General features: G+C 34.9%; 1 protein-coding gene across 5 annotated transcripts in view; it reads right to left on the bottom strand.

The window, feature by feature from the left end:
• SPAG16 (sperm associated antigen 16) overlaps positions 1-27,350 on the bottom strand; it is a 116,454-nt gene that overhangs the window by 69,669 nt on the left and 19,435 nt on the right. For 4 of the 5 annotated variants that reach the window (XM_073020053.1, XM_073020054.1, XM_038001574.2 and 1 more), the window contains exons 4-5: positions 20,049-20,167; positions 12,890-13,027 (exon numbers count right to left, since the gene is read on the bottom strand). In XM_073020053.1, the coding sequence (XP_072876154.1) occupies positions 12,890-13,027; positions 20,049-20,167 (257 nt within the window). Of the gene's footprint in view, positions 1-9,955; positions 13,028-20,048; positions 20,168-27,350 lie in introns of those variants that run through there. The other variant, XM_038001576.2, reaches the window with a different exon arrangement.

The raw sequence follows: 27,350 nt of genomic DNA, 5'->3' as shown, positions 1-27,350 counted from the left end.
AAAATCCAGCAGGGTAGTCAAATCTTAAAGCTCCAAAATGATCTCCTTTGACTCCATGTCTCACATTCAGGTCACGCTGATACAAGAGGTGGGCTCCTGTGGTCTTGGGCAGCTCCACCCCTGTGGCTTTACAAGGTACACCCTCCTTCCTGGGTGCTTTCAATGGCTGGTGTTTAGTGTCTGTGGCTTTTCCAGGTGCACAGTGCAAGCTGTCAGTGGATCTAACATTCTGGGGCATGAAGGACAGTGGCCCTCTTCTCACAGCTCCATTAGGCAATGCTCCAGTAGGGACTCTGTGTGGGGGCTCCCACCCCATATTTCCCTTCCGCACTGCCCTAGCAGAGATTCTCCATGAGAGCCCCACCCCTGCAGCAAACTTCTGCCTGGGCATCCAGGAGTTTCCATACATCTCTAAAATCTAGGCAGAGGTCACACACCTCAATTTTTGACTTCTATGCACCTGCAGGCTCAACACCACATGGAAGATGCCAAGACTTCGGGCTTCAATCTTCTAAAGCAAGAGCCTGAGCTGTACCTTGGCCCCTTTTAGTCATGGCTGGAGCAGCTGGAATGCAGGGCACCAAGTCACTAGAATGCACACAGCAGAGGGACCCTAGGCCCAGCCCATAAAACTATTTTTCCCTCCTAAACCTCTGGGCTTGTGATGGCAGGGGCTGTCACAAAGGTCTCTGACATGCCCTGGAGACATTTTCCCCATTGTCTTGGTGATTAACATTCAGCTCCTGATTACTTATGCAAATTTCTGCAGCTGGCTTGAATTTCTCCACAGAAAATGGGATTTTCTTCTCTATCACATCATCAAGCTGCAAATTTTCCAAACTTTTATGCTCTGTTTCCCTTTTAAAACTGAATGCCTTTAACAGCACCCAAGTCACCTCCTGAATGCTTTGATGCTTAGAAATTTCTTGTACCAGATGATAACCTAAATCATCTCTCTCAAGTGTAAAGTTCCACAAATCTCTAAGACAGGGGCAAAATACCACCAGTCTCTTTGCTAAAACGTAACAAGAGTCACCTTTGCTCCAGTTCCCAACAAGTTCCTCATCTCCACCTGAGATCATCTCAGCCTAGATTTCTTTGTCCATATCATTATCAGCATTTTGGGCAAAGCCATTCAACAAGTCTCTTTCCAAACTTTCCCACATTTTCCTGTCTGCTTCTGAGCCCTCCAAACTGTTCCAACCTCTGCCTGTTACCCAGTTCCAAAGTCACTTCCACATTTTCTGGTATCTTTTCAGCAATGCCCACTCTACTGGTACCAATTTACTGTACTAGTCCATTTTCACACTGCTGATAAAGACATACCTGAGATTGGGAAGAAAAAGAGGTTTAATGGACTTACAGTTCCACTTGGCTGGGGAGGCCTCACTATCATGGTGCAAGGCAAAAAAGAGCAAATCACATCTTATATAGATGGTGGCAAGCAAAAAAAAAGAGAGCTTGTGCAGGGAAACTCCCCTTTCTAAGACCATCAGATCTCATGACACTTATTCACTATCAGGAGAAGAGCATGGGAAAGACCTGCCCCCATGGTTCAATTACCTCCCACCAGGTCCCTCCCTCAACATGTGGGAATTCAAGATGAGATTTGGGTTGTGACACAGCCAAACCAATCAACAGGTAACCATCTTAGGCCTAATATTCTCTCACAGCAAGTAGAAGTATCCTACTCCTGAGGTAGTAGCATGAAACTCCTACAAAGACCAACTACAGATAGAAGGCAGAGTTTGGCCACAACACAGAGGACAGACAGAGAGACAGGAAAAGTCCTCATTCCTAAGGCTCAGGTACACAAGACCTCCCTAGTGAAGATAGATTAAAAAGACAGAAACTCTCTGCCATCTCCCTGAGATGGCAGACTGTTTGGCATCATCCTTACCAAGTACTAAGTGAAGAGGAGGAGAGAATTTAAGTAGAGTGAATGGAAAATAAATAAATGATTGAGTTGACACTTTGTTGTGAAAGTACAAGAACCTCACTTGAATTCTCATTTAGAAAATGATTCCATTTTCAATTAGAAGTATGGAGAAAGGCTGTGTGTAGAAGAGATCAATTGTTCTGAAAAAGGATCAATGGATCTGTTCAAATAACTTGCAAAAAGAATAATGAACAAGATCTTTGAACATTTATTTTAACCCCATATTTTTAAAAAAGAATTGTACAGAATATCCTGATAGGGCTATCAAAACAAGTTAGCTCTAAAGCATGTCAAGTTGAATCAGTTTATCTAAAAAATAATACCATATTTTTTTTAGAACAGTAGATAAAAATCCAATATTATGTCTTTATAATCAGCTAACAGATCCAGGTACTTCACTGGAGCAATGCTAGTATGATAATAATATCATATTCAATATAGGAAATTCTTCATAGCAATGTGACCTTGTTAATCTACATAACCTCTGTAAATACCAAATTTAGCACCTCCACAATGGACGTATAATGAGCTTCAAAGCGTATTCAATTAAATATTTTAGTAAAGTGGCTTACATACTGTCTTGCACGTCGAAAATACTAAATTACTCAATAAATGTTTCTGTACTCATAACCATCATTATCATCATTTCATAATATTACTATTTAGTATAGTAAAAGAGACATACACAATTCTTCTAAGCAGTAAATTTATCTTCCTACAAGGAGTGTGCCAGTAAGTAAATATCCTCTAATTGACCAAAAATATTAGGATATGTGATTATTAGTAACATTGTGTATCTTTTAAAAAATGAATTTAAAATTTTGTGAACGTCTGAGTATACTAAATTGTCTTAATTTCAGTCACTTGAATTATGTAAATGAGCTTATTTTTATCTTATGTGAAATGTAAACCCACAACATGTTAAAAATACTTTAAGAAATAATGCTGCAAAATTTCTTAAACAGAACCATAAATGTGCAGCATTGCATCAACTCACTTTTTAAATATACATTAGAAGCCTATTTGTGCTCATCCCAGGAAACAAAGCATAGCAATTGACTGAAGTATCAGACCTTAAAGTTTTTCTGACCATTAAATTGGTTTTCAGGGACTTGCTTTCTGTTTGCACAATGAAGTCTACTCAGTAAAAAAATTTAAATTCATTTCATGGTGGTGCCTCTCCTATTATGACCTTCCTGCTGCCCATCTGCTTAATAAATGGAAAATAAAAGTTGTACTAAAGAATAAAGTTTAAAATATTCATATAAGCAACTAATATTTTAAACTATATAATATTTCCTCATCACATTAGTAGAGCATCTTTGTGTTTTAAAAAAACACAGCAAACAGACATTCTGTTTCAAGTACAACGAAGTTAAGAGTTACTCAGTGGAACATTCTATTTAAATGTGTACATCATAAAGAAAACAATTTGCACATGCTTTGTCTTAATAAAATGGTACAATGACTATCTAACTTCTCCATTTCAGGAAACCAGCACATCAAAGTCTACAATTCAATTATGCAATATTAAAGTACAGATATTCTTATAGTACTATAAAATTACTGCCCCAAAACTCCATTTTCAATATGATATGAATATTATTTAATAGTATGCTCAAAAATATTTTGAAGTGAATATCCATGGTAAAATAATTTTATTAACTGAACAGTTTTAAGTATTTTTGAATGATCACTTAATAACGAGTTTAGTGGATTATTTTGTTACAATTTGGCAAAGTAAATCATATACACATTTTCTTGTTTACCTGCATCGGAGTAGGCCATCTTTGTCATATATTTTTCTTACGTGCACAATTGAATCAAAATAATTTCTGATAATAGTAGTTATATAATTAGCAAATATTCCATTATCTTCAATTGTTTATAAATGAATTTATTTAACCCACTAAATTTTATATTGGAATAATTGTTAGACAGCCAAAATGGAATTCAACCAGATTAGAGAAAAATTTTCATTATATCTTAGCCAAAAAAGAAAGCGGTATATCCATATCCAGAAAAAATACCTTCTTAATTTAACAAGCAGTTACTTAAACACTAAAGCATGAAATTTTATGAGCCTCATTATTATCTTTATTTTCACAGTGTTTGTTTCTGAAAGTCATAAAACTAAATGGGTCTTCACAAAAGCTGGGTACTCTTTGACCTTTTATAGAAGTAAATTTTGAAAGTGAAATAAAGGCCCCTTAGTAAATCACCTTAACTTTTCCTTAATATTAATTGTCATGTAATTATGGTTTTCTTTATGCCTATATTTTCTGGCAGATTGTAAAAGGAAGTATTTCATTATTTTTAAAATGGTAGTTTTTCATCTTCCTGTTAGTAATCCCAATCAGTATTATTTTCTTCGGGGCTCTCAATAAACCCTTTCTGGTCTGCATTATATTTCCTTACTGTAAAAGCCTGGCAAAGGAAGACAATACTCAAAATGGGGAAAGACTGGTTACACTCCCAAGAAAATAATGCCTACCCCAAATAAATGCCATGAAAGGGGCAAAAATCACCAATTAACTGCTCTAAAAATTATTAAAAGCTTAACTAAAGAGCCAAAAGTTTAATAGCACACAATCACTTAAGCTCCTACTATGTACCAGGCACAGTGATAGGCCCTGGGGATATAGTGAACACAAAACATAGTCCCTATTATATGGAACTCAAAATGCAACAACAAAATATAAACATTAGATAATTAAACGTGAAGGGCATAAATTTCAAACTGCTTAATAAATATAAAGTATTAAATATAACTTAAATGGAGAGAGATGCTATGTAAACAGAAGGACAAAAACTTGTGATAGTATCAATTCTTCCCCCTCAAAAAATAGATATGCGCACACGCACACACATTTTTCCAAAATCAAGTTATATTTTTAACTTAATCCCCATCCTATGTCACACCTGCGTCACCTGTGTCTGTGGAAATTGGCAAACTTATTCTAAATGGTCAACTGATTTTCAATAAAAGTGCCAAAGATATTAAATGAGACTTAAAGATAATTTTCTCAAGAAATGGTGCCAGAACAATTATGTGTTTCTATAGTAAAGAAAATTAACTTCTAGCTTCTACCTCACACGATGCACAAAACTTAAGAACATATCCTATGCTGAAATAAAAATACATATTTTAAGGGTTTTAGAAGAAAACATAGAATATCTGTTACCTATAGTAGAAAATGATATATTCAATAAAATGTCAAAATAAATACCATAAAAAAGATAAGCTATGCTTCATTAAAATTTAAAGTACCTGCTCAACAAAAGACACCATTAATAAATTAAAGATACAAGCCATAGACTGGGAGAAAATATTCACAATATTCTAACAAAGCACTTGTATCCAGAATATACAAAAAACTCTTACAATTCAATTACAATTGTATTCAATTACAATTCATCATTTTAAAAGGATGAGTAGTGTATCTTCAGCAAACAAGCGATATAAACATACAGAAAGCAGGATAAATGCTTTGTAGAATGCTTTTTAGAATGGTCAAAAAGCAAAAAAAAATTGTGTTTAATATCATTTGTTATACAGAAAATGCATATCAAAAACACAAGATGCCACAACACAACAGTTAAAAATGACTACAATTGAAAAGACTAATAACACTCAATGTTAGTAGCTGTGTGGAGCAACTGGAATTCTCATGTATTCCTACTGAGAAAGCAAAATAGACCAACTTGAATGTGGGAATATGTACTAGCAGTTCATACACAGTTAAACATCCATCTATCCCCCGATCCAGAATTTCCACTAAGCTTTTATAAAAAAGAAATGAAAACATATTCCTATCAAATATTTGTGCCTCAATGTTCATAGCAGTTTTATCTTTAATAACCAACTGTTGGAAATAACTAAATGGAAAAAGGATAAAAAAGTTGTAGTATGCATTATACAACAGAGTACTATTTAGCAATAAAGAGGAACAAATTACTGATACAGGCAAAAATAACACATTGTACAGACTTTATGCTGAGTATAAGATGCCAAACACAATAATATGGTGTGATTCAATTTATGAAATTCTCAAACAAAACTAATCTATAGTGAAAAATTTCTGAACAGTGATTGCCAGGATACAGAACAACTGAGAAGGGACATGAGGAAAACTTTTGGATAGATAAAAATGTTCTACCTTGAGATGAGTGTGGAGGTTTAAGAGTTTATTTGTTTGTCAAATTATATAGCTAAGACATATATTTCAATGTATATAAAGCATAACAAAAACTGTAAAAAATATATAATAACTTGAGGTGTAGGGAATGGGTGAGAGTAAAAGAATGACAAAAGTAGAGTGTTGATTATCCTGTAGGTCTATGAGGTTCATTAGTCTATACTGTTTACTTTCTTTGAGTATATAGTAAGTATAATGTATATAGTAAGAAGGTAACATGAGATCTACCCTCTTAACAAATTTTTAAGTGTACAATACACTATTGTTAGTTGTAGTACAATGATACATAACAAATCTGTAGCATTCATTTTTGTTTACCTAAAACTTTATGCCCCTCGTCCCCTGGAAACCACCATTCTACTCTTTGATTCTATAAATTTTGCCATATTAGATATCTCATATATGGGGAATCATGCAGTAATCACCCCTCTGTGACTGGCTTATACCACTTACCGTAGTGTCCTCAAGGTTCATGCATGTCCTCACACATTACAGAATTTCCCTCTTTTTAAAGGATGAGTAGTATTGCATTGCATGAATGTACCATATTTTTTTTACCTATTCATCTGTCAATGAACATTTAGGTTGTTTCTATAATTTGGCTGTTGTGAATAATGCTGTAATGAACATAGGAATGCTAATATCTGCCTGAGATCCTGGTTTCAATTTGATTCACTTCAAATAAATACCCAGGAGTGGGATTTCTTGATCATATGGTAGTTTGAATTTTAATTTTTTGAGGAACCTTTATTCTGTTTTCAGTGGTGACTGCACCATTTGCATTCCCATCGGTAATGTGCAAGGGTTCCAATTCTTCCACATTCACATTAACACTTGTTATTGTTTATGTTTTTCTTCTTTTTTTGAGTCTTGCTCTGTCGCCTAGGCTGGAGTGCAGTGGCGTGATCTCAGCTCACTGCAAGCTCTGCCTCCTAGGTTCACACCATTCTCCCGCCTCAGCCTCCCGAGTAGCTGGGACTACAGGCACCCACCAACACACCTGGCTAATTTTTTTATTTTTTAGTAGAGACGGGATTTCACCGTGTTAGCCAGGATGGTCTCAATCTCCTGACCTTGTGATCTGCCCACCTTGGCCTCCCAAAGTGCTGGGATTACAGGCATGAGCCACAGAGCCTGGCCTATTGTTTTTTTCTAATAATAGCCATCCTGAAAAGTATGAGGCAATTTCTCGTTTACTTCTGATTTGCATTTCCTTGACAATTAGTAACATTGAGCATTTTTCCAAGCAGAAGCCTGTTCACATGCTTCTGCTCAAAACTATTAGCTTCACATACCACCTGGGGGAAAAAGCAAGCTTCTAGCAAAGGCCTCTACCACTAACCCACTGGTTAGAGCCACTATAGCCTCCTTGCTAATCCTCTAACAAGCCAACCTGTCTCCACCATGTGCTCTTCATACTTCCTATTTCCTCTGCCTGGAATTCCATTTTCCCAAGTTTATACTTGGCTTTTTCCCTCAGTCTCTTCAGGTTTCTGATGTGCTCCCCTGCCCCCTGTCCCACCCCTTACCAATCCTACATAAAACAGCACCTCGTCTGTCTCCTTTACGCATGTTATTTTCTTCATAGCACTTACCACTACCTAATATAAGTTGTATTTGTCAATATTCACATGTAGTAAATGGTTATCCTAATGTACTTAAAAAGTGTCAACTGTTTGGAGTTAAGAAAAGGAAAAGAAGCCTGTCACTAAGGTAGGAGGGGCAGCACAGTATGATGTCACAGATGCTAAGGGAAGATAGGAATAAAAAACAGGATATACAAATGGAAAAAAATTTGGGTGTCAAACAGTTCTCTGGTGTCCAAGGCCAATTGAGAAAAAGTGAAATGGAAGCCAGACTGCAAGATGTTCAAGTTCAAGTACAATGGTGATTTTAGGAATCAATCATCCAAACAAGTTTTTAGGTTTTTTTTTTTTGTTTTTTTTTTTGCATTGCCTACACTATGGGAAGAAGACATAAAATGCTAGTTAAAATAGGCAAGAAGATCAAGCAAAAAGGTTGTAATTAATAAAACTCATAATAGTTATTTATAAACTTCAGACCAAAGTAAATCTTTTGGCATGACAACTACCAAATAAAACAAGGTTTATGAATATAGTGTCTAAACTGTGAAAGACATAATTCTAAGTGATGTTTTATAATCTTCGTTCAACCACCAAATCTCTCCAACTGTGGTCACCTGCTTTAAATGCAACTTTAGATTTCTGCATTTAAAATAACAATAGGTCTACATTTCGATAGAAAATTTATGTTCTCCTTTTCTGAGAAAAACATTCTTCTTCAATATCCAGTATGGGAAATACTTGTACTTCTAATGGAACTATAAATTTTTAATAAGATCATTTTCTCCATAAAAACATCTATACAGAAATGTTCTCAATAATTATTTCCCAACTTTATATTTTGGAAGATAGACAATCTATATTTATAGATGGTACAGAGAAAACCTGTAGTCAAAAATTGGTAATGTTGACAACAGAGAAAATGACAATTGCCTGCTTTAATTACGGCAATTCAAATGATATTTTAGTGTGAAATATTTTCTCCTTTCATTTCTTTCTTCATGCTTCATCGTTGCTGAATTTAAAAAATACTAATGATGTGATTAATAAAAACCTAGAGATGACAGCGTTTAGAGTTATTGATAATAGCTGACATTTCAAAGCACTTTGTGATTTACAAAGCTCTTTAACATAGCTTGTCTCATTTAATTATCACATTATTCCATAGAAATTAACAACATTATGCAAAATGATTCCCAGGTTAACAATAAGAAAACTGGGAGTAATTCAGCAAACTGAGTTAATAAGTAACAGAGTATTAGAAGCGAGGTATTTGAACTTTAAGATCAGTACTCTTTTCATGGCAACTTTCCCCCAGATAAATATTAATTTTATAGCTGTATCATTTATTTGATTTTTCTAGAGATACATTACTAAATGCTATTAGTATAATCAAGAATAATATATATCTGCAACCTGACTTTTTTGTGTATTAAAAATTATTATTACAAAAGTATTTTATATCTACAATTATTTTGCCTTAAGAAATATCCTAATCCTAAAAATATAAACATTAGCTCAAGTTCAATAAACGGAATCTCATGTTTGTCACTACTTACTATTTGAAAATTATCCTCAGAAGTCAAATTGAAAAACCTAGATGATTAAACACTACCATTTGGGGCAGGCTGGTAGCATGACAGACGTAGTTTGGAAAACTTTTTTCAAAACTTTATTGCAGCACTATTCACAATAGCCAAGAACGTGGAATCAACCTAAGTATCCATTAACAGAAGACTAAATAAATCAAATGTGGCACATATACACAATGGAATGTTATTAAACCATTTTTTAAAAACAGAATGAAACCCTATAATTTGCAGGAACATATATGGAACTGGAGATCATTATGTTAAGTGAAATAAGCCAGGCACAGAAAGACAAATATTGTGTGTCCTTACTCACATGGGAGCTAAAATAGCCGATCTCATGGAGGTGGCAGGGAGAATAATTATCAGAGGCTGGGAAGTATGCGGGAGATGTAGGGCGGAAAGGGGAGATAAAGAGAAATTGGTTAATGGATACAAACATAGTTAGATAGAAGGGTTAAGTTCTAGTGTTCAATATCACAGTAGGGTGACTACAGTTAACAATAATTTATCATCTATTTTAAAATAGTTAGATTTAAAATGGTCCCAACACACACAAAAAAATCATGTTTGAGGTGATAGATATCCTAAATACTCTTGATTTGATTACTACACATTATATGTAACCAAAATAACACACGTACAATTATCATATGTACAAATGTATTTGATACATATGTATGAAAATATCACATGTACAATTATCATATGTATAAATGTATGTACAATTATTAAGTATAACAAAAAAACTACTGACAAAACGGAACAAAACTTCATTCTCCATTTTCTAAGAATGTATCAGTAGAACCAGGTTATAAGGAAGCATTTTACTAAAATGTGCTGTGAAAACACACCATGTTTAATATCCACTCAGTAAAATGAAGATTAAGCATCTAAGGATCAAGCAGCTTCCTTTCAAATCTTCCATGTCAAGTACAGTAAAGGAAACACAAATGTTCCTTGTCTAACTTTTTCGATTTTAAGTTCTATTGAATGAGATAGATTTGAGAAAGTCACAAACTGTTAAAATTAAAACAATAATCTGATATTTTAGTGAGACAAGATGTTTTATTTGAGTGATGCATTTTAATCCTGGCTTCTTCTAACATTAAGTTAACAATCTGCATGAGTAATATGTTTTTTTATATTATTGCTATTAAACATAATATTCAATAAATGACCAGTACTTAACAATGACTATTCAATGTCACTGGAGCTAAACTTATGGCATAAAGAGGCTGCTTTGATCTATTTAACAGAAAATTAGCAAACTCAAGCAATAATTCAAAGGAGATCAGGAACTGAAAGTGTGTCAGGCAGCACTGTGAGAAATATGCTGTATCAAATTCCCAGTGAATCCATTAGATGAATATACAAAATCATAGTGAGCATCAGGGCAAATAGTACAAAACACTTTTGAGAAATGGAACAAAGAATAGAGAGAACACTGGTTCTAGTAATATATTCTTCAGAATCATCACACACTTCTAATGTAAAATATAAAATTCTAAATGGTACATTACATCCATAGATAATACAAAATTTATATACCTTGCAAAAACATTTCTACAAGTACGGACAATACTTGAATAAATGATATCATACAAATTATTTACTGCCATCGTTCACAAGTAAGAGCTTATTTTAAATGTTTTCTCTGCTTCTCAATGAAAAGTCATCTTTCTTTAAACTTATCAAAAATCTTAATATTATGTTCCTATATGGTAATTCTATTAATCTAATTTTGGTTTTAATATGCCTCTTTAAGTGAGAAAGGCCCTCTTTTTAACTATATTTAATAAAAATGAATAAATAAAATATGAACTCTGCTTCACATCTGGGCATTGATTTTTCCATATAAAATTGCCTCAGATGAGCAGATTCACCCCAAATTAATGCATTCACATATTCTTTGTCAGAATAACACTGGCTGTTTACCTAAAATTGTTCACCAGGAATTGCATACCTTCCATCAATTGTAGAAAGAAAGGTGTGGAGAGATTTGGCTTCTCTTCTATGAATAAATTTATGCCAGGAAATTACTAAACAAAGGTTTCCTTTCAGTAATTCTAAGTTAGAATAAAATTTATTTTCATAAAATATATTAATCATGTACTCTTGAATGAAAAAGGAACTTACAAAATATGGTATTAGTGCAGTTTATATTTAAAAGTTACTCATAAATATGCATTAATATATATGCATTGAGGAAAGTCAAGGCTGCTATTCAACAAAATGGTAAGTGGCTGGCCCTGGGTGGTGAAATTATGGATAGTTTATGTTTTCTTTTAAAAATATTTTTATTTTTATAGACTTAGGGGTAAAAGTGCAGTTGTTTTACATGGACATATTGCATAGTGATGAATCTGGGCATCTGGTGTACCAATCACCCAAGTAGTGGATATTTTACCCATGCCTTACTTTCCTCCATCTTTCCCACCTTTTAGAGTTTCCAGTATCTATTATTCCATTCTGTATCTCCATATGTACTCATTGCTTAGCTCCTACTTATAAGTGAGAATATGTGGTTTTTGACTTTCTGTTTCTGAGTCATTTCACTAAGAGTGATGGCCTTGAGTTCCATCCATGTTGCTGCAAAAGGCCTGATTTCATTCATTTTTATGGCTGAATAGTATTCCATTGTATATAAATGCCACATTTTTTATCCCATCATCTGCTGATGGACACTTGGGTTGATTCCATGATTTTGTTACTATCAATAGTGCTGCAATAAATGTAAGAGTATGGGTGGAATTTTTATACAACTGGGTAGATACCCAGTAGTGGAATTGCTGGACTGAAGTCAAAACCACAATGAGATAGCATCTTTCACCAGCCAGAACAGCTATTATTAAAAAGTCATAATAACAGATGTTGGTGAGAATGTGGAGAAAAGAGAACACTCATACATGGTTGGTGGGAATGTAAATTAGTTCAACCTGTATGGAAAACAGTATAGATAATTCTCTTTATTTTTTTAATAAACTTTATTTTTAGAGCAGTTTTAAGTTCATAGTAAAATTGATTAGAAGATACAGAGATGTCCCATACACCTCCTACTCCCACACATGCACAGCCTTCCCCATTATCAACAGCCCACAACAGACAGGTACATTTGTTAACAACTGATGAACCTACATATCATTGTCCCTCAAAGTCCACAGTTTATATTATTCCTTCTGGAGAATTTTCAAATACCGAAATTCCTCTACTCTAGCATTTTCCTCTCGGCTTTCTATAAATTTAATTATTATTTCAGAAATTAGTCTCTTTACAGGAGAAAATGTTATAAACCATGAAAAGACTATCAAATACATAAGGAAGTGAATGTTATATAACAAATGTACCATCTCCTAAACAACTCCCTGCATTCCCTTCTTGTTGGTAAGTTACAATTATGATAGTTCTGATCATCTGTTTAATTAATTTGCTAGTGAAGCCTCTCACATTTTTTACAACTAGAAAAATCCAGTTTTCCAAAAGTAAGGCTCTGGTACATTACATATAATCAACTTCATTCAACTCTTTTTATTTAGTCCAAAAGAAAAATAAGAAAATGTCATTTAAAAAGTAACATACTCAGCTGCTTGTTTGTAGTGCTTCAAATCTTTCTTTAAATTTTTGTTCTCATTTTCCAAAAGCATAATCTGGGTGTAGACATCTGGAACATTCCCACCAGTTCTAAGTTCAGTCACTCCTTTCTGTATTAACTCATACCTAGGATAAAATCAAACAAAAGGGTTTATGTCATTTCTTTCTGCCACATTGGCTTAATTTATGTACAATTCGAAAAGTTAAGTCTCAGGGAGTATTATAGTAATTACTTGCAGTGTTACATTTATAAGTTAAAATGTCCAACATTCATAATATATTTTAGAATAAAATATGACTTCTAGGTACCAATACCATCATGGTATATAAAATATAATAACAGAACATCTCCTATGTTCCAGGCACTGGTCTAGACAACAGTAAAATTGACAAAAATGTCTAAGTCCCTATTTCATGGAGTTTCCATTCTAGTGGTGAGGGTGATGAGTTCTATGAAGTTAAATAAGATGGCGAAAAGATACAGGAAGAGTGAGGTGGAAACACTGATGGCGGTGCTTGTGCTGTTTTACATAGGGTGGACATGAATGACAAATATGACTGACAAAGTGATACCTGAACAGAGATCTAAAGGAAATGAGGGACTGTATTATGTGGATAGTTGGGAGAGAAGCAGCTGGGCCAGATGGAAAAGTAAATGCAATGGCCCTGAACCAAGGAAGTTCTTGGCAACTACAAGAAACAACAAACAGCCAGGGTACCTGGAGTGCCTGGAACTGAAGCCAACTAAGTGACCAAGAAGAGAGTGGTGAAAGATGAGTCAGGAAAACAGCAGGGAGCCATGGTGAGGAAAGCAATTTTACTCTGAATCAGAAGTAAACCATAGGAAGGTTTTGAGACAAGTGACACTGACCAGATTTATGTTTTAAAGGGATTAGTCTAGCAAGCATAGAATCAGAGAGACCAGTTAGCAGGCTATTGCAATAGTCAAGGAGAGAGCATGGTGGCTTGAAGAAAGTTGGTAGCACTGGAGATTATGAGAAGTAAGTACCTTCTAGAAATGCTGTCAAGGTGGGGCCAGCAGGACTATCTGATGGATCAACTGTCAGGTGTTGGTAAATGAGAGAAGGCAAGTGCGACTCCAGGTTTTAGGCTGAGCAACAGATAGCCATTTATTTACTAAGTGGGGACAAACGCAGGAGGAGCAGAGTGGTTGGAGTAATTAAGGGATTGTTTCCATTCGTGTTAAATGTAACATGCCTAGCAGATATTTAAGTGAAGATAAACGTTGAGTATACACATTCAGAGTTCCGGAAAAAAGGGTGGGCAGTTTGGTAATCAACATTATAGATACTATTTAAAGTCATGAGACTGAAAGAGACCACCTAGGCAGTGAGAAATGAAAGTAAAGTAAGAAAGAAATGAAGAGGTCCTAGGAGTGAGCCATAAACACTTCACTGCTTCCGAGTTGAGGGGAAAAGAAAACACTACCAAAAAAGACTAAGCTAGAGAGGCCTGTGAAATAGAGGGAGAATCTGAGAGTTGTGCCCAGGGGGAAAATGAAGAAAGTGTTCTAAAAAGGAAGAAATGAACAACAGTGACCAATGCTGCCAGGAGTCTGAAAAGAATACTGAGAATCAATCACTGAAGTTGGCACTGTGAACGTCACTATTGAAAAAAAAAAAGGAAGTTTTCAATAGAGTCATGGGGACAAAAGACAAACTGAGAGAACAACTGAGAGACTAGGAAATGAGGAAGTGGCAACAAACTTTTTTCGAGGAGATATGCTCTAAAGCAGAGCATAGGGAATCAAGATGAACTTAGAAGAAGATATGAAATCTAGGGTGGTTCTTCTCTTCCTTTTTTAAAATGTGAGATATTATTGTACATGTGTATGCTTATGGGAATGACCCAGCAAAGAGGGAAAAACCTGACAATAGAGGTAAAAGAGGGATGATTACAAGAGTAGTATCCTTAAGTCAGTGAGAGGGGTTGGTATCAAGCAGACAAGATGAGAGCTGGCTTCAGGTAACATTAGAGTCTGCGAGAGAAGAGAACACTGGAGGCCAGAGGCAGCGGGGTGGTAAAGAGGGAGGTGGGAGAGATGGAACTTGTATTTTCTCAGTGAAATAAGAAGCAACATCAGAGAATCAATTGTAGATTGTAAATAATTACAATTTTAATCACTGTGTATGGAAATCAATAAAGTTTAAAAAAAACAATTTGAGCATAGAAAAATATTTCAAGTAATAAAGTTATTATTAAATCCCTACAAAGCTTGCTCTAGATGAGCTAAATATTAGAGCTAAAAATTATAAATTATCAGTAGTTTCATATTATAAATCATAATTTAATAATGTTACATATTTATAAAGTCACATATTTTGTGTGATATATGATTTTTTCTTAAAAAAAGAGCAAGAGGACCCCCCATAGAATATCCTGAAGATTAAGATAATTGAATCAATATTCCATCATATTTGCCACAATTTATAAAACAGGAAATAGGTATCAATTGAATCATAAATTCAGTCAGTCATCTGTACTAGGAATGTGATTTACACTTATCTCAGAAGAGAAGACATAGGGATTGATTGAAGTATTAGACATAAGCTTTTTCTGACCATAAAATTGATTTTCAGCACCTTGCTTTACTTAATGTGGGAAAACCACTAGAGAAATTTTCTATGAGGAAAAAAGTGATTTAATAGTTTTTCCTCTAAATTAAACACTATAAATAAAATAATATGTCATAAAAGAAGCACAAATCCAAATACAACATTTATTACATAGTATATATCTCAGGATATTCAAAAATTATCAGGTAAATTTTCTGCCATCCATATAAAAATATGAAAGATGACTTTAGGCTCACTTTTAGATAATAATACAAGTAATTAGGAATCTTAATGCACAAACTACAGAAGTATACTTCTCAATAAAATCTGAATTCTCATACATAATATTTTTGTGGTTTGCTTCAGTTTGCATGTATCTGTTCTTTTGTTTTAAGAAACATCCCGACTTTCTTTCTTCTTTTTCACTCACTCTTAAAGTAAGACTGAAAAGTGTTCAGGTGGGAAAGAAGACTGCCATAACTATTAGAGATTTGAAATATAATTTGCTCTCAATGAAACTGCCAATAAATTATCACTAATAAAATTGCATTAATGCTCTTAATATTTACCAGGAGATCCATAAACTACTTAGAATTATGTAGAGATGGAGAATATATATGAATTTCAGGGAGAAAATGCATAGAAATTTCACAAAATTTTGTCTACATACCAAATGCATTTAAGACCCAATGCCATAAATGATGAATATTATGACAGAATTCCAGTAAACATATAAATGGTGTCAGAAGAATAAGGATTATTTTTCCCTCATGGTGGCACCCAAGGCATAGGAGGTAAAAGACAGGGGAAAGGTCATCTCAATTATAATCTCCTTATAAGAAGCCTATAATGAGAACTTTTCCCCCAAGTTTTCATAAAGATTTAGGGAAATATATTACCAACATAGACAAAATTATTTTAATTACTGTACAAACTTAGAATCCCCAGCACTGTTGTGACTATCACTTAGAACCAGACAGTCCCTCTCAAGAAAAATATAGCACAGTTGAAATGTTTATTACCCGCCCCATGATTCCTCAAATCAATATAGAAAATAGGCACAAATTTGGATTCTAAATTAATATTTTCTTAGGTCCTTTTAGTATCCAGCCAAACCAAAAGGCACCTTTATTAATTTTTTCCAAGATTCTCTTGTATAATTGCACAATATAGCCTTGTGGTTAGGAGACTGGTCTTTAAGATCAGTATGTCCCTAGGTTGACTCTGCCACTTACTGGCTATGACTTAGTGACACTCACTGAGGAGACTTCCTAATCTCCCTATCCCCTTTCCTCATCCCTAAAATAGAAATACGGCTGTGGCTACCTGCTCGATACAGTTGTTGGGAGAAGTAAATGAAATAATGCATGAGAATATACTATATCAATAAAAATGATACAAAGTACATTTCTGCGTAATAAGCCTAAGCCTTCACCCTCTTAAATATTTTTAAATCCCTCATATTTAATAAACATGATATTAATTTTGTTTTAAAAATTTTAATTAAATACTCACCTAAAAGGTTGCCTTAATATCATAGTACATAAATCTGTGCAGATGTATTTACAGTGGTCAAATTTATCATAATGTAACACAGCAAAAATTAGCTTTTGCTAACTTTTATGTTATGTAGAAGAGTCACTACATTCCTGTGTTTAACTTAATAATGACTGGGGAAAAAAATATTCTTATGGAAGATATAACTAGAAGCCAAGACCTCACCAATTGAAGAAACAGCAATAAGATTAAATTACAAAGGAACAAATATTTGTGTAGTGTTCACTGGGAGTAATTAATGTATACACAACACCACACATATTTCCTGTACATACTTGGGCAACGTAAGGGCTATATCAAGGGTAATTTTAACTCTAGGCTGTGGCTTTAAAACTTAACCATCCCCAGAAAGTTGTAACTGTACTGCTCACATTTAAGTGATTAAATGTTATGACAAATTTTATTGTCTAAAAGCTGTAAAATTTATTTCATGCAAATTAATGAAATATACTCTTAATTTGCAAACTCTTCCATTATTACAAAAAAATTAAATTAGTAATTAAGTGTCATAAATAATTGTACTATTACTTTTGACAGCATTTTCATTACCACCCTACCTTCAGTGAAATGGTGCAAACAGGCCAAACTGGAGAGAACCAAGTGTTGAATAGGAAGTAAAAAGGTGAAGAAAGAAAAAAAATTTAAACTTTGTTTTCAAAACATTGGCTGGAAAGGGAAAAACGGTTTAAAAAGAAGTGGTAGTGAAAGGCAAAAAAAGAGTAGGAATGTATCTTTAGGGTGAGTAGTTCTGACAATGTTAATAGGGGAACAGTCAGTGTAGGAAGACAGATGGATGACATATGCTCAGGTACAGGTACTGGAATTAGATTACCATATTTTCTCCATTTTAATTTCTTCTTTAATTTCTCCCCCCTGAGAAATTATTGTTGTCCATTGATAATTCTATAACAGGCATACAAATAGAATTGAAGCATTGACTAAACCCGCAATGGAAATTTTTCGTGGTTCATAGAACAAATTCCTACTACATTCTGGCAACTATTTTCTGTAAAGGGTCAGAGAATAAATATTTTAGAATTTGCAAAACTATCTTTACAGGCCATATCACCCCTGTTGTGACTAATTAACTTTGCTTTTACAGAGTGAAAGTAGCCATATACAATACCTAAAGAAAGGTCATGTCTGTGTTTCAATAAGATTTTATTTTAAAAATCAAGAGGCAGGCCAGATTTGGCCCAAGGATCTTAGTTTTCTAACCCTGGATTTAAAGGATTCATTGCATTTTCCGCTTGAGGAGTGAAAGAACCTATGTCAAATTTTACTGCCCAGTGTTTTGTTTGTTTGCTTATTTTAACAAACTAACAAAGGAAAATCCCTGTTTGGTCATGTTTTGAAAGATTAAGTGAATTCATAGCAATTATATAATCTAAGTGTTTTCTCCTGTGGTAAAAATGATAAAAAATAATACATATAATTTTCCTATAATTTTACTATGTAGAATAAGTAAAGTTTTCTAATCAAAATAAAAAATGTTTCATATGAAATAAGGTATTCAATACAGTGTAATCTCATTGCAAACTGGCAGCTAGGGATAAGGATAAAATTACCTGAACCACAATATTCTAAACTCATACAGAGATACGTTATACCAATTTTATCTTATGACTAGTATGCCTAGCTTGGGAGGACTTTAAATCCTAATACTAACACTAATCTTAGTTTCCTGAAGTTTCATCTCATCAATTCAAATTGCTAAATCTAAAAGGAAAATATGACAATAGTCACCAGATTGTTAACAGTATACTTGGATCCACACTATTCTAAGAAAATCACTTTACACTTTGGACTGGCCTAACATATAAGCATCACATGTCCTAACACACATTGTTGGAAGACAGAAAGTTAAATGAATCATATTAATCTTTCACTTTATTAGCACTGTAAATTAATCATCTACCTACTTTTACAAAAAATACATTTTCTAGAACATTTGTAATTATATTTCTTAGGGATATTTTTATTAAAAATTATTTAAAATAATTCACACAATTTCTAAATTTAAGAGACGCAGCATTATTTTTCTTCCACTGAACTTTGTTTTTCTTAGACTGTATTAATGAAAAATAATTCTCATAAAATTTATTAATGTTAGATGTGCAATTTAAAATAATGAAACTGACTGCTCTTATGAGAATGTTATCAGAAGATGAGAACCAAAAAAAAGCAAACAATAAAAATTTATACCACAGCTGGATGAGTAAAAATTGCAAATTATCCATACATTGCAAGTTTATTTAAAATTAGGAATTAGTCCTAATTATAAACATCTTTAGATATATTAATCCCCTTTCCTAGAATATGCAATAGCTATTAAAGTTCAAATATATTTTTGTATCTAATCATTTAATAAATTGATTTAAACAATGTCAGGAAATGGAAAATATGCCTGGTGACATTATTATTGTACAAAGGAATAAAGGTACAAAGGGTACACCTGCTGATTTTCATAACTAGTTATTAAAATTTTCAATTATAACAAGAAAATCTTGTGTTTAAGTGATATTCAAAATACAATTCCACTTACTTCTAAATGAAGAATATTCATAGAAATATAATTAATCAGCTATGTGAGTAGAAAAAGACAAGCCATTACACTATAAATCAAACAAGCAAGTAAAGCCGTACTGTTTAGTATAATGTCTAAATACAGGAAATACTCTCAATAATTATACAAAAATACTAGGAAATGTTTTCATAAAGTATCTGTGTTTTATAACTCCAGGAGATATTCAAGTTTCTTGATTTTTTGAAAATTACTTAAACTTAAATATTTGGGAAAGATGTTTAATAAAAATGTCTTTGCAATTGCTATTCTGGTGTGTGTGTGTGTGTGTGTGTTGTGTGTGTGTGTGTGTTGTGGTTTCACGGCTGGAGATGGGAAAAGTTTCTAGCCATTTTTCATAGGCTGAGTCATTTCAAAGTCAAGACACTTAAAAGTGTACAAGTTAAATGTTAGAATTTTAAGAGAACTATTTATCTACATAATTGTTTACCATTCAGACTGAAAGCAATCAAGAGTTCTGGTCATTCCCATTTTGATCAAGAAATTGCAGAGAAAGTCTTCTATTACTTCAGGTACTGCAGGCTTTGAAGGAAGAACTGTTTTCCGTTCCTGAAATTTAAATGTGCATTTATTTATTTTGAAAACATCAGAGCATTAATTAACAATATAGATAAGACTTCAACTCATTCATTCATCCATTCATTTTTTTTCAACAATGTTTGTTGACTGTTATATGCCAGGAACCATTAATATTTTAATTACTGGGGATAAAGCAGATGAAAGCAAACAAATCTCTATCCTCATATCTATTAGTCAAGTGGATAGAGACAGAATATGAGTAACTAAATAAAAAACATATACTATGATAGACGATACTAAGTACCTTGGGGTGGGGAGAAAGTAGAGGATTTAAGATAGAACCAGGTGTAGGACAAGTATTCATGTGAAGCTGAGTTGCTATGTATTTAGGGTGGTGAAGATATCACTGATAAAACTGTTATCTTAGCATAAATCTAGACAAAGAGGCAGAATGTCTTATGTTCTGGTTTGTATCTGCATCAGTAAGTGCAAAGGCCCTGCAGCAGGAGTGTGACTGGCTTGCCTAAAGGATAGTAAGAAGGTAGGTTTGCCCTTTCAATAGCACATAGCATGTTAACCAAAAAAAAGAAAAAAGAATGCATGGACCTTTTAATCCTTTTAATTATCATTTAAAAAGAAATATAATAATTTTAGTACCATGACTTTTAGAAACACTATGGAGGAAATAATTACTGACAAAAGGAGCTTACACTACTATTCCATACGGAAGTAAGTCTATCAACTAGATCAGGGGTTAGCTAACAGTTCTTATAAATAAAGTTTGTTAGAGCACAGCATGCCCATGCCCATTTGTTTACATATTATGTTTGGATGCATTTGCACTACATGAGACAGTTGACTAGTAGCCACAGAGTCCTTATGGCCCTCAAAACCTAAAGTACAAGTTGAGCAATCCCTAATCCAAAAATCCAAAATCTGAAATGCTCCAATAGCCACAAATTTTGAAGCACCAACGTGACACCACAGGTAAAAATTTCCACATGCAAGTACTTAACACAAACTTTGTTTTATATACAGAATTATTTAAAATACTGTATAAAATTACTTTCAGGCTATGTGTAAAAGGTGTATATGAAACATAAATGAATTTCATGTTTAGAACAGGGTCCCAGTCCCAAGAGATCTTAGTGTATATGTGAAACTAAATAATCCAAACCTAAAGCTTTTGGAACTTTATATGTATTAAGGCTTGAGAGGAATGGGATTATGTGGCCTGAGCCACATAGCATGCAGCTGCGACTTCTGCTTTTTTGATTCTAGATTAAATGTCTTCATTATTGTCCTAAAAATGATTAGGAAAGATGGAATACCACCAGAGATCAGACCCCTTTAGAACACTGCCCTTCCTTGCAAAATGTCGAAGCAATCTTCCTTGGAATGCAGCAAGCTGTAATCTATCAAATCATTACAAACTACGTAATGACCTTGTATGGAAAATGTTGCAACCCTGTTAACTTCTGTTTCTGCCTATATAAGTGAAAACTTAACTTCCCCACTTTGGAATGCTCACTCATTCTATTGGAGGCTGTGTTTCCCAGGTGGCTATCCTTAAGCTTTGCACTTGAATAACACCAAACCATATTTTACAAATGTCATTATCATTGATACATATTTGCAAATATTCCAATATCTGAAAAAAAAAATCCAAAATCTGAAACACTCTGGTCCTAAGCCTTTTGGATAAAAGATACTCAAACTGTATGTAGTACTCTGACAGAACATCTTAGCAGATGTAAAACTAGAAAATGAAGACATTTCAGCAACCAACAAATGAAACTGGTACAGCCAGAAAGACTATCATATCATGTAAGTCAGGTACAAAATAAATCAAATAATTGGTAGTTTCCTAAAAATACCAAGGACTAGGGAATACTAATTCTATTTTACAGAATGAAGTGCTGCTCAATAAAAATAAAATTAAAAAAAAAAAAAGAATCATCATCTCTTGAGTGCTATCATTTTTTTCGCATTGGCAAGAAGTCACTAATTTGTTTGCTGACCATTTGAATAAGCAGATCTATTTTCACCTACAGAAACTCAGCAGCAAGTTTTCCTTTCGCCTTCTCTGCCCCAAGCTGGTAATGGTTATGTAACAGGTTACACAGAATATACAGAATGTTTACACAGAAATCCAATGAAAAGGATCTTTGCTGCCCCAAAAATTCTTTCCAAAAGTGCTATATATAATTCAACACTGATGTTTATTACTGATAGCTGCTATGATATTCACAATAGTGGTGAGATGAGGCAAATTTGGAGGCTACAGAAAATCCTGACAAATGGTTAGAGTGTAAAACTATGTTTGTAAAGTTCAAGAAGCATAATTTGGACGGAGGCAGTACAAGATGGCTGAATAGAAGCCTCCGATCATTAACCCTGCAGGAACACCAAACTGAAGAACTATTCACACAAAAAGGCAACTTCATAAGAACCAAAAATCAAGTGAGTAATCACAATACCAGGCTTTAACTTCATATCGCTGAAAAGACAGTCTGGAGTTGCTGACACCACACCTCCCCCATACCCTGGCAGTGGCCAAGTGGCATGGAGATAAAATCTCTGTCCTGTGGGAGGAAGACTTCAGTGATTATGGAATCTTTTACATTAGAAAATAGTGCTGCATCATCATGGCAGAAAGCAACACCAGGCAGAACTCAGCCATCACCCACAGAGGGAGCATTTAAACCAGCCCTAGCAAGAGGGGACTTGCCCATCCCGGCAGTCAGAACCTGAGTTCCAGAAAGCCTCACCACCATGGGCTAAAGGGTTCTGGGGTACTAAATAAACTTGAAAGGCAGTCTACACCACAAAGACTGTAATTCTTTGGGAAATTCTGATGCTATGCTGGGCTCAGAGCCAGTGGACTTAAGGAGCACACGACTTAGTGAGATAACAGCCAGGACAGTCAAGTGAGGCTTGTGTCACACCTCCCCTGACCCCGGGCAGTGCAGCTCATAACTCCAGGAGAGACTCCTTCCTTCCACTTGAGGAGAGAAGAGTAAAGAGAACTTTGTCTTGCAATATAGATACCAGCTCAGCAACAGTAGGGTAGGGCACCAAGCAGGGTCCTGAGGCCTCCATTCTAGGCCCTAGCTCCCAAACAACATTTCTAGAAACTCCTTGAGCCAAAAGGGAACCCACCACCTTGAAAGGAAGAACCCAATCCTGGCAGGATTTATGACTTGCTGACTAAAGAGTCCTTGGGTCCTAAATAATCAGCAACAGTAGCCAGGCACTACTTGCCGTGGGTCGTGAATGAGACTCAGAGACAAGCTGGCTTCAGGTGTGAACTAGCACATACAGAGAGGTGTGGTGGCTATGGGAAGAGATTCTTTCTGCTTGAGAAAAAGAAATGAAAGAGTAAAGGAGACTTTCTCTTGCAGATTAAGTACCAGCTTGGCCCTAGCTGGGTAGAACACCAAGTGGGCCCTTTGAGGTCCCTGAATCCAGGCTTTTGCATTCAAATGGAATTTCTGGACCTGCCCTGGGCCAGAGGGCAGACTACTGTCCTGAAGGGAGAGTTCCAGGTTTGGCAGCTTCAACCACAAGCTGACTGAAGAGTCCTTGGCCCTTGAGTGAACATTGGTGGTAGCCAGGCTGTATCTGCAATGGGCCCACGCTGGTGGTAGACTTCCCTGATTGTGGAAAGGGGAGAGTGGGAAAAACTTTGTCTTGAGGGTTGGGAGTTAGCACAGCTGTAGTAGAATACAGCACCAGGTAGATTCTTAAGATTAACAAATCAGGCACTGGCTCCTAGACAGCATCTCTGAATGCACCTAGGCTGGGTGAAACTTGCCACTCTGAAGGAAAGAACACAAGCCTGGCCGCCTGCTGACTGTAGAGCCTTAGGGCCTTGAGTGAACATAGGAGTTACCCAGGCAGTGATTTACAGTGAATGGGCCTTGGGGAAGACTCAGTGCTATGCTGGCTTCAGGTCAGACCCATCACAGTCTCAGTAGTAGTGACCACAGGGGTGGCTTCTATCAATCCTGCTCCAGCTCCAGGCAGCTCTACACAGAGAGGGAAACACCCATGGTTTGGGGGGAAGTAAAGGAAAAGTCTGTACCTGGTAATCTAGAGAATTCTTCCTGATCTTATCCAAGACAACTTAGCCAGTACCTCTAAAAGACTGCAAAAGCCACAACATTACTGAGATTGGAGTGACCCCTAATGAACATACAGTGGCAGTGACCAAAAACTTAGATCACAACACCCAAGTCCCCTCAAATACCTGGAATGCCTTCCCAAGAAGGATGCGTAGCCCTGAATGTGAAGACTACAATAAAATACCTAACTCTTCAATACCTAGACAATGATGAACATCCACAAGCATCCACAGCATTTCCATCCAGGAAAACATGACCTTACCAAACAAACTAAATAAGGTACCAAAGACCAATTGTGGAGAGACAGAGATGTGCAACCTTTCTGACAGATAATTCAAAATAGTTGTTTTGAGGAAACTCAAAGAAATTCAAGATACCACAGAGAAGGAATTAATAATCCTATCAGACAAATTTAATGAAGAGACTGAAAAAAATTAAAAAGAATCAAGCAGAAATTCTGGAGTTGAAAATTCAACTGACAAACTGAAGAATGCATAAAAGCCTCCTGCCAACAGAATTGACCAAGCAGAAGAAAGTATTAGTGGGCTTGAAGACAGGCTATTTGAAAATACAGTCAGAGAAAGAAAAAAGAGTAAAACAGAATGAAACATGCCTATGAGATCTAAAAAAATAGCCTCAAAAGGGCAAATCTAAGAGTTATTGGCCTTAAAGAGAAGGTAGAGGCAGGGATGGAGTAAGAGGGAGGGAGGTAAACAGGAGGCAAACAGGAGGTAGAGAAAGACATAGTGGTAGAAAGTTTATTCAGAGGGATAACATCAGAGAATATACCAAACCTAGAAAAGATATCAGTATTCAAGTACAAGAAGATTATAGAAAACCAAGCAGATTTAACCCAAAGAAGACTACTTCAAAGCATTTAATAATCAAATTCCCAAAGGTCACTAATAAAGAAAGGATCTTAAAAGGAGTAAGAGAAAAGAAACAACATATATAGCTCCAATATGTCTGACAGCAGACTTTTCAGTGGAAACTTTACAGGATAGGAGACAATGGTATGGCATGTTTAAAGTTATGAGAAAAAAAAAAAAACACCTTGTATCCTAAAATAGTATATCCAGTGAAATTATCCTTCAAACCTCAAATACCCATGAAGGAAAAATAAAGATTCTCCCAGGCAAACAAAAGGGAAGGGATTTCATCAACACCACACCTGTCCTGCAAGAAATACTAAAGGGAGTTCTTCAGTTTGGAAGAAAAGGATGTTCATGAACAAGAAAAAAGCATCTGAAGGTACAAAACTCACTGGTAATAGTAAGCACACAAACACAGAACATTATAACACTATAATGGTGGTATGTAAACTACTCATACCTTAATAGAGAGACTAAAAGGTGAACTGATCAAATAAAAAGTACAACAATGTTGAAATATAGGTAGTGCAATAAGATATAAATAGAAATAATAAAATCTTAAAAAGCAGAAGGATTAAGTTAAAGTGGAGACTTTTCAGTAGTTTTCTCTTTGCTTTTTTTGTTTGTTTATGTAATCAATGCTAAGTTGTCATCAGCTTAAAATAATGAGTTATCAAATAGTATTTGCAAGCCTCATGGTAACCTCAAATCAAAAAACATACAACAGATACACAAAAAATAAAAAGCAAGAAATTGAATCATACCACCAATAATCTTCACTAAATGGAAGACAGGAATTAAGAAGAAAGAGAAGACCACAGAACAACCAGAAAACAAGCAACAAAATGGCAGGTGCTTCCTCCTTACTTATCAATAATAACACTGAATATAAATGGACTAAAACCACCTCCAATAAAAAGACATAGAGTGACTGAATGGATGAAAAATTAAGACCTAATGATTTGTTGTCTACAAGAAACACACTGCACCTCTAAAACTGAAAATAAGCAACTGAAAATAAAGGAATGGAAAAGATATTCCATACAAATGAAAACCAAAAAGGGGCAGGAGTAGCTACACTTATATTGGACAAAAGAGATTTCAGACAAAAACTACAAAAAGAGACAAGAAAGTCATTATGTAATGATAAAGGGGCCAATTCAGCAAGAAATTATAACAGTTGTAAATATACATGCACCCAACTATGGAGCATCCAGATATATAAAGCAAATACTGTTAGAGCCAAAGAGAGAGATGGACCTCAATACAGTAATAGCTGGAAATTTGAAGACCCCATTTTCAGCATTGGACAGATCATCAAGACAGAAAATCATCAAAGACACATCAGACTTAATCTGCACTACAGACCAAATGAACGAAATAGCTATTTCACAGAACATTTCTTCCAGTGACTGCAGAATACACATTCTTCTCCTTATCACATGCATCATTCTCAGGAACAGACTATCTCTATCCTCGGGATATATATGGCCTGGCATATCGGGCCACAAAACAAATCTTAAAAAATAAAAAAATTTTAAAACCCTGAAATTATGTCAAGTATCTTCTCTGACTACAATAAAATAAATTTAAAAATCAGTAACAGGAGGAATTTTGGAAACTACACAAACACATGGAAATTAAACATGCTCCTGAATGAGAAAAGCAAAGAGGAAATTGAAAAATTTCTTGAAACAAATGATGGTAGAAACACAACATACCAAAACCTACGAAATACAGTGAAAGCAGTACTAACAGGTAATTTTTTAGCTATAAGTGCCTGCCGATGTCCTCAAGTCCCTGTATAGGCACCACTTTGCCACCTGCATGGACCTTGGGGGACTGAACAAAGGATGATGAACACAGGAATAAAGAAAAAGACAAAAGAGTATATTTGGAAGAAGGGTCGGGGCCTCCTTGCTTCTAGTGAACAAGCGCCCTGAGGTTTTTCAGTCCTACATATTTATTAGGTAAAAGAGATAGTGAGAAGAGGGGGTGACTCTCAGGTGACTGTCAGTCAGCAGTTTGATTTACAGCAGGCTTGCAAGGTTGCATTCTTCAAACAATAGGCTCTAGATGTCCCAATAGATAACCTCAAGGAGCACAGAGCCAGGGAGTGACTGCTTTCAGCAAACCTTCTGGTGGTAGGCACAGTTATAAGTTTGTCCATATCCTGTATTCTTGACAAATAGTTTGTTGTTTGATCAAATACCC

This window comes from Chlorocebus sabaeus, chromosome 10 (assembly GCF_047675955.1).
Source record: "Chlorocebus sabaeus isolate Y175 chromosome 10, mChlSab1.0.hap1, whole genome shotgun sequence".
NCBI lineage: Eukaryota > Metazoa > Chordata > Mammalia > Primates > Cercopithecidae > Chlorocebus > Chlorocebus sabaeus.
The sequence above is the reverse complement of the archived record's forward strand: the minus strand, read 5'-3'. Positions and strand labels throughout refer to the sequence as shown.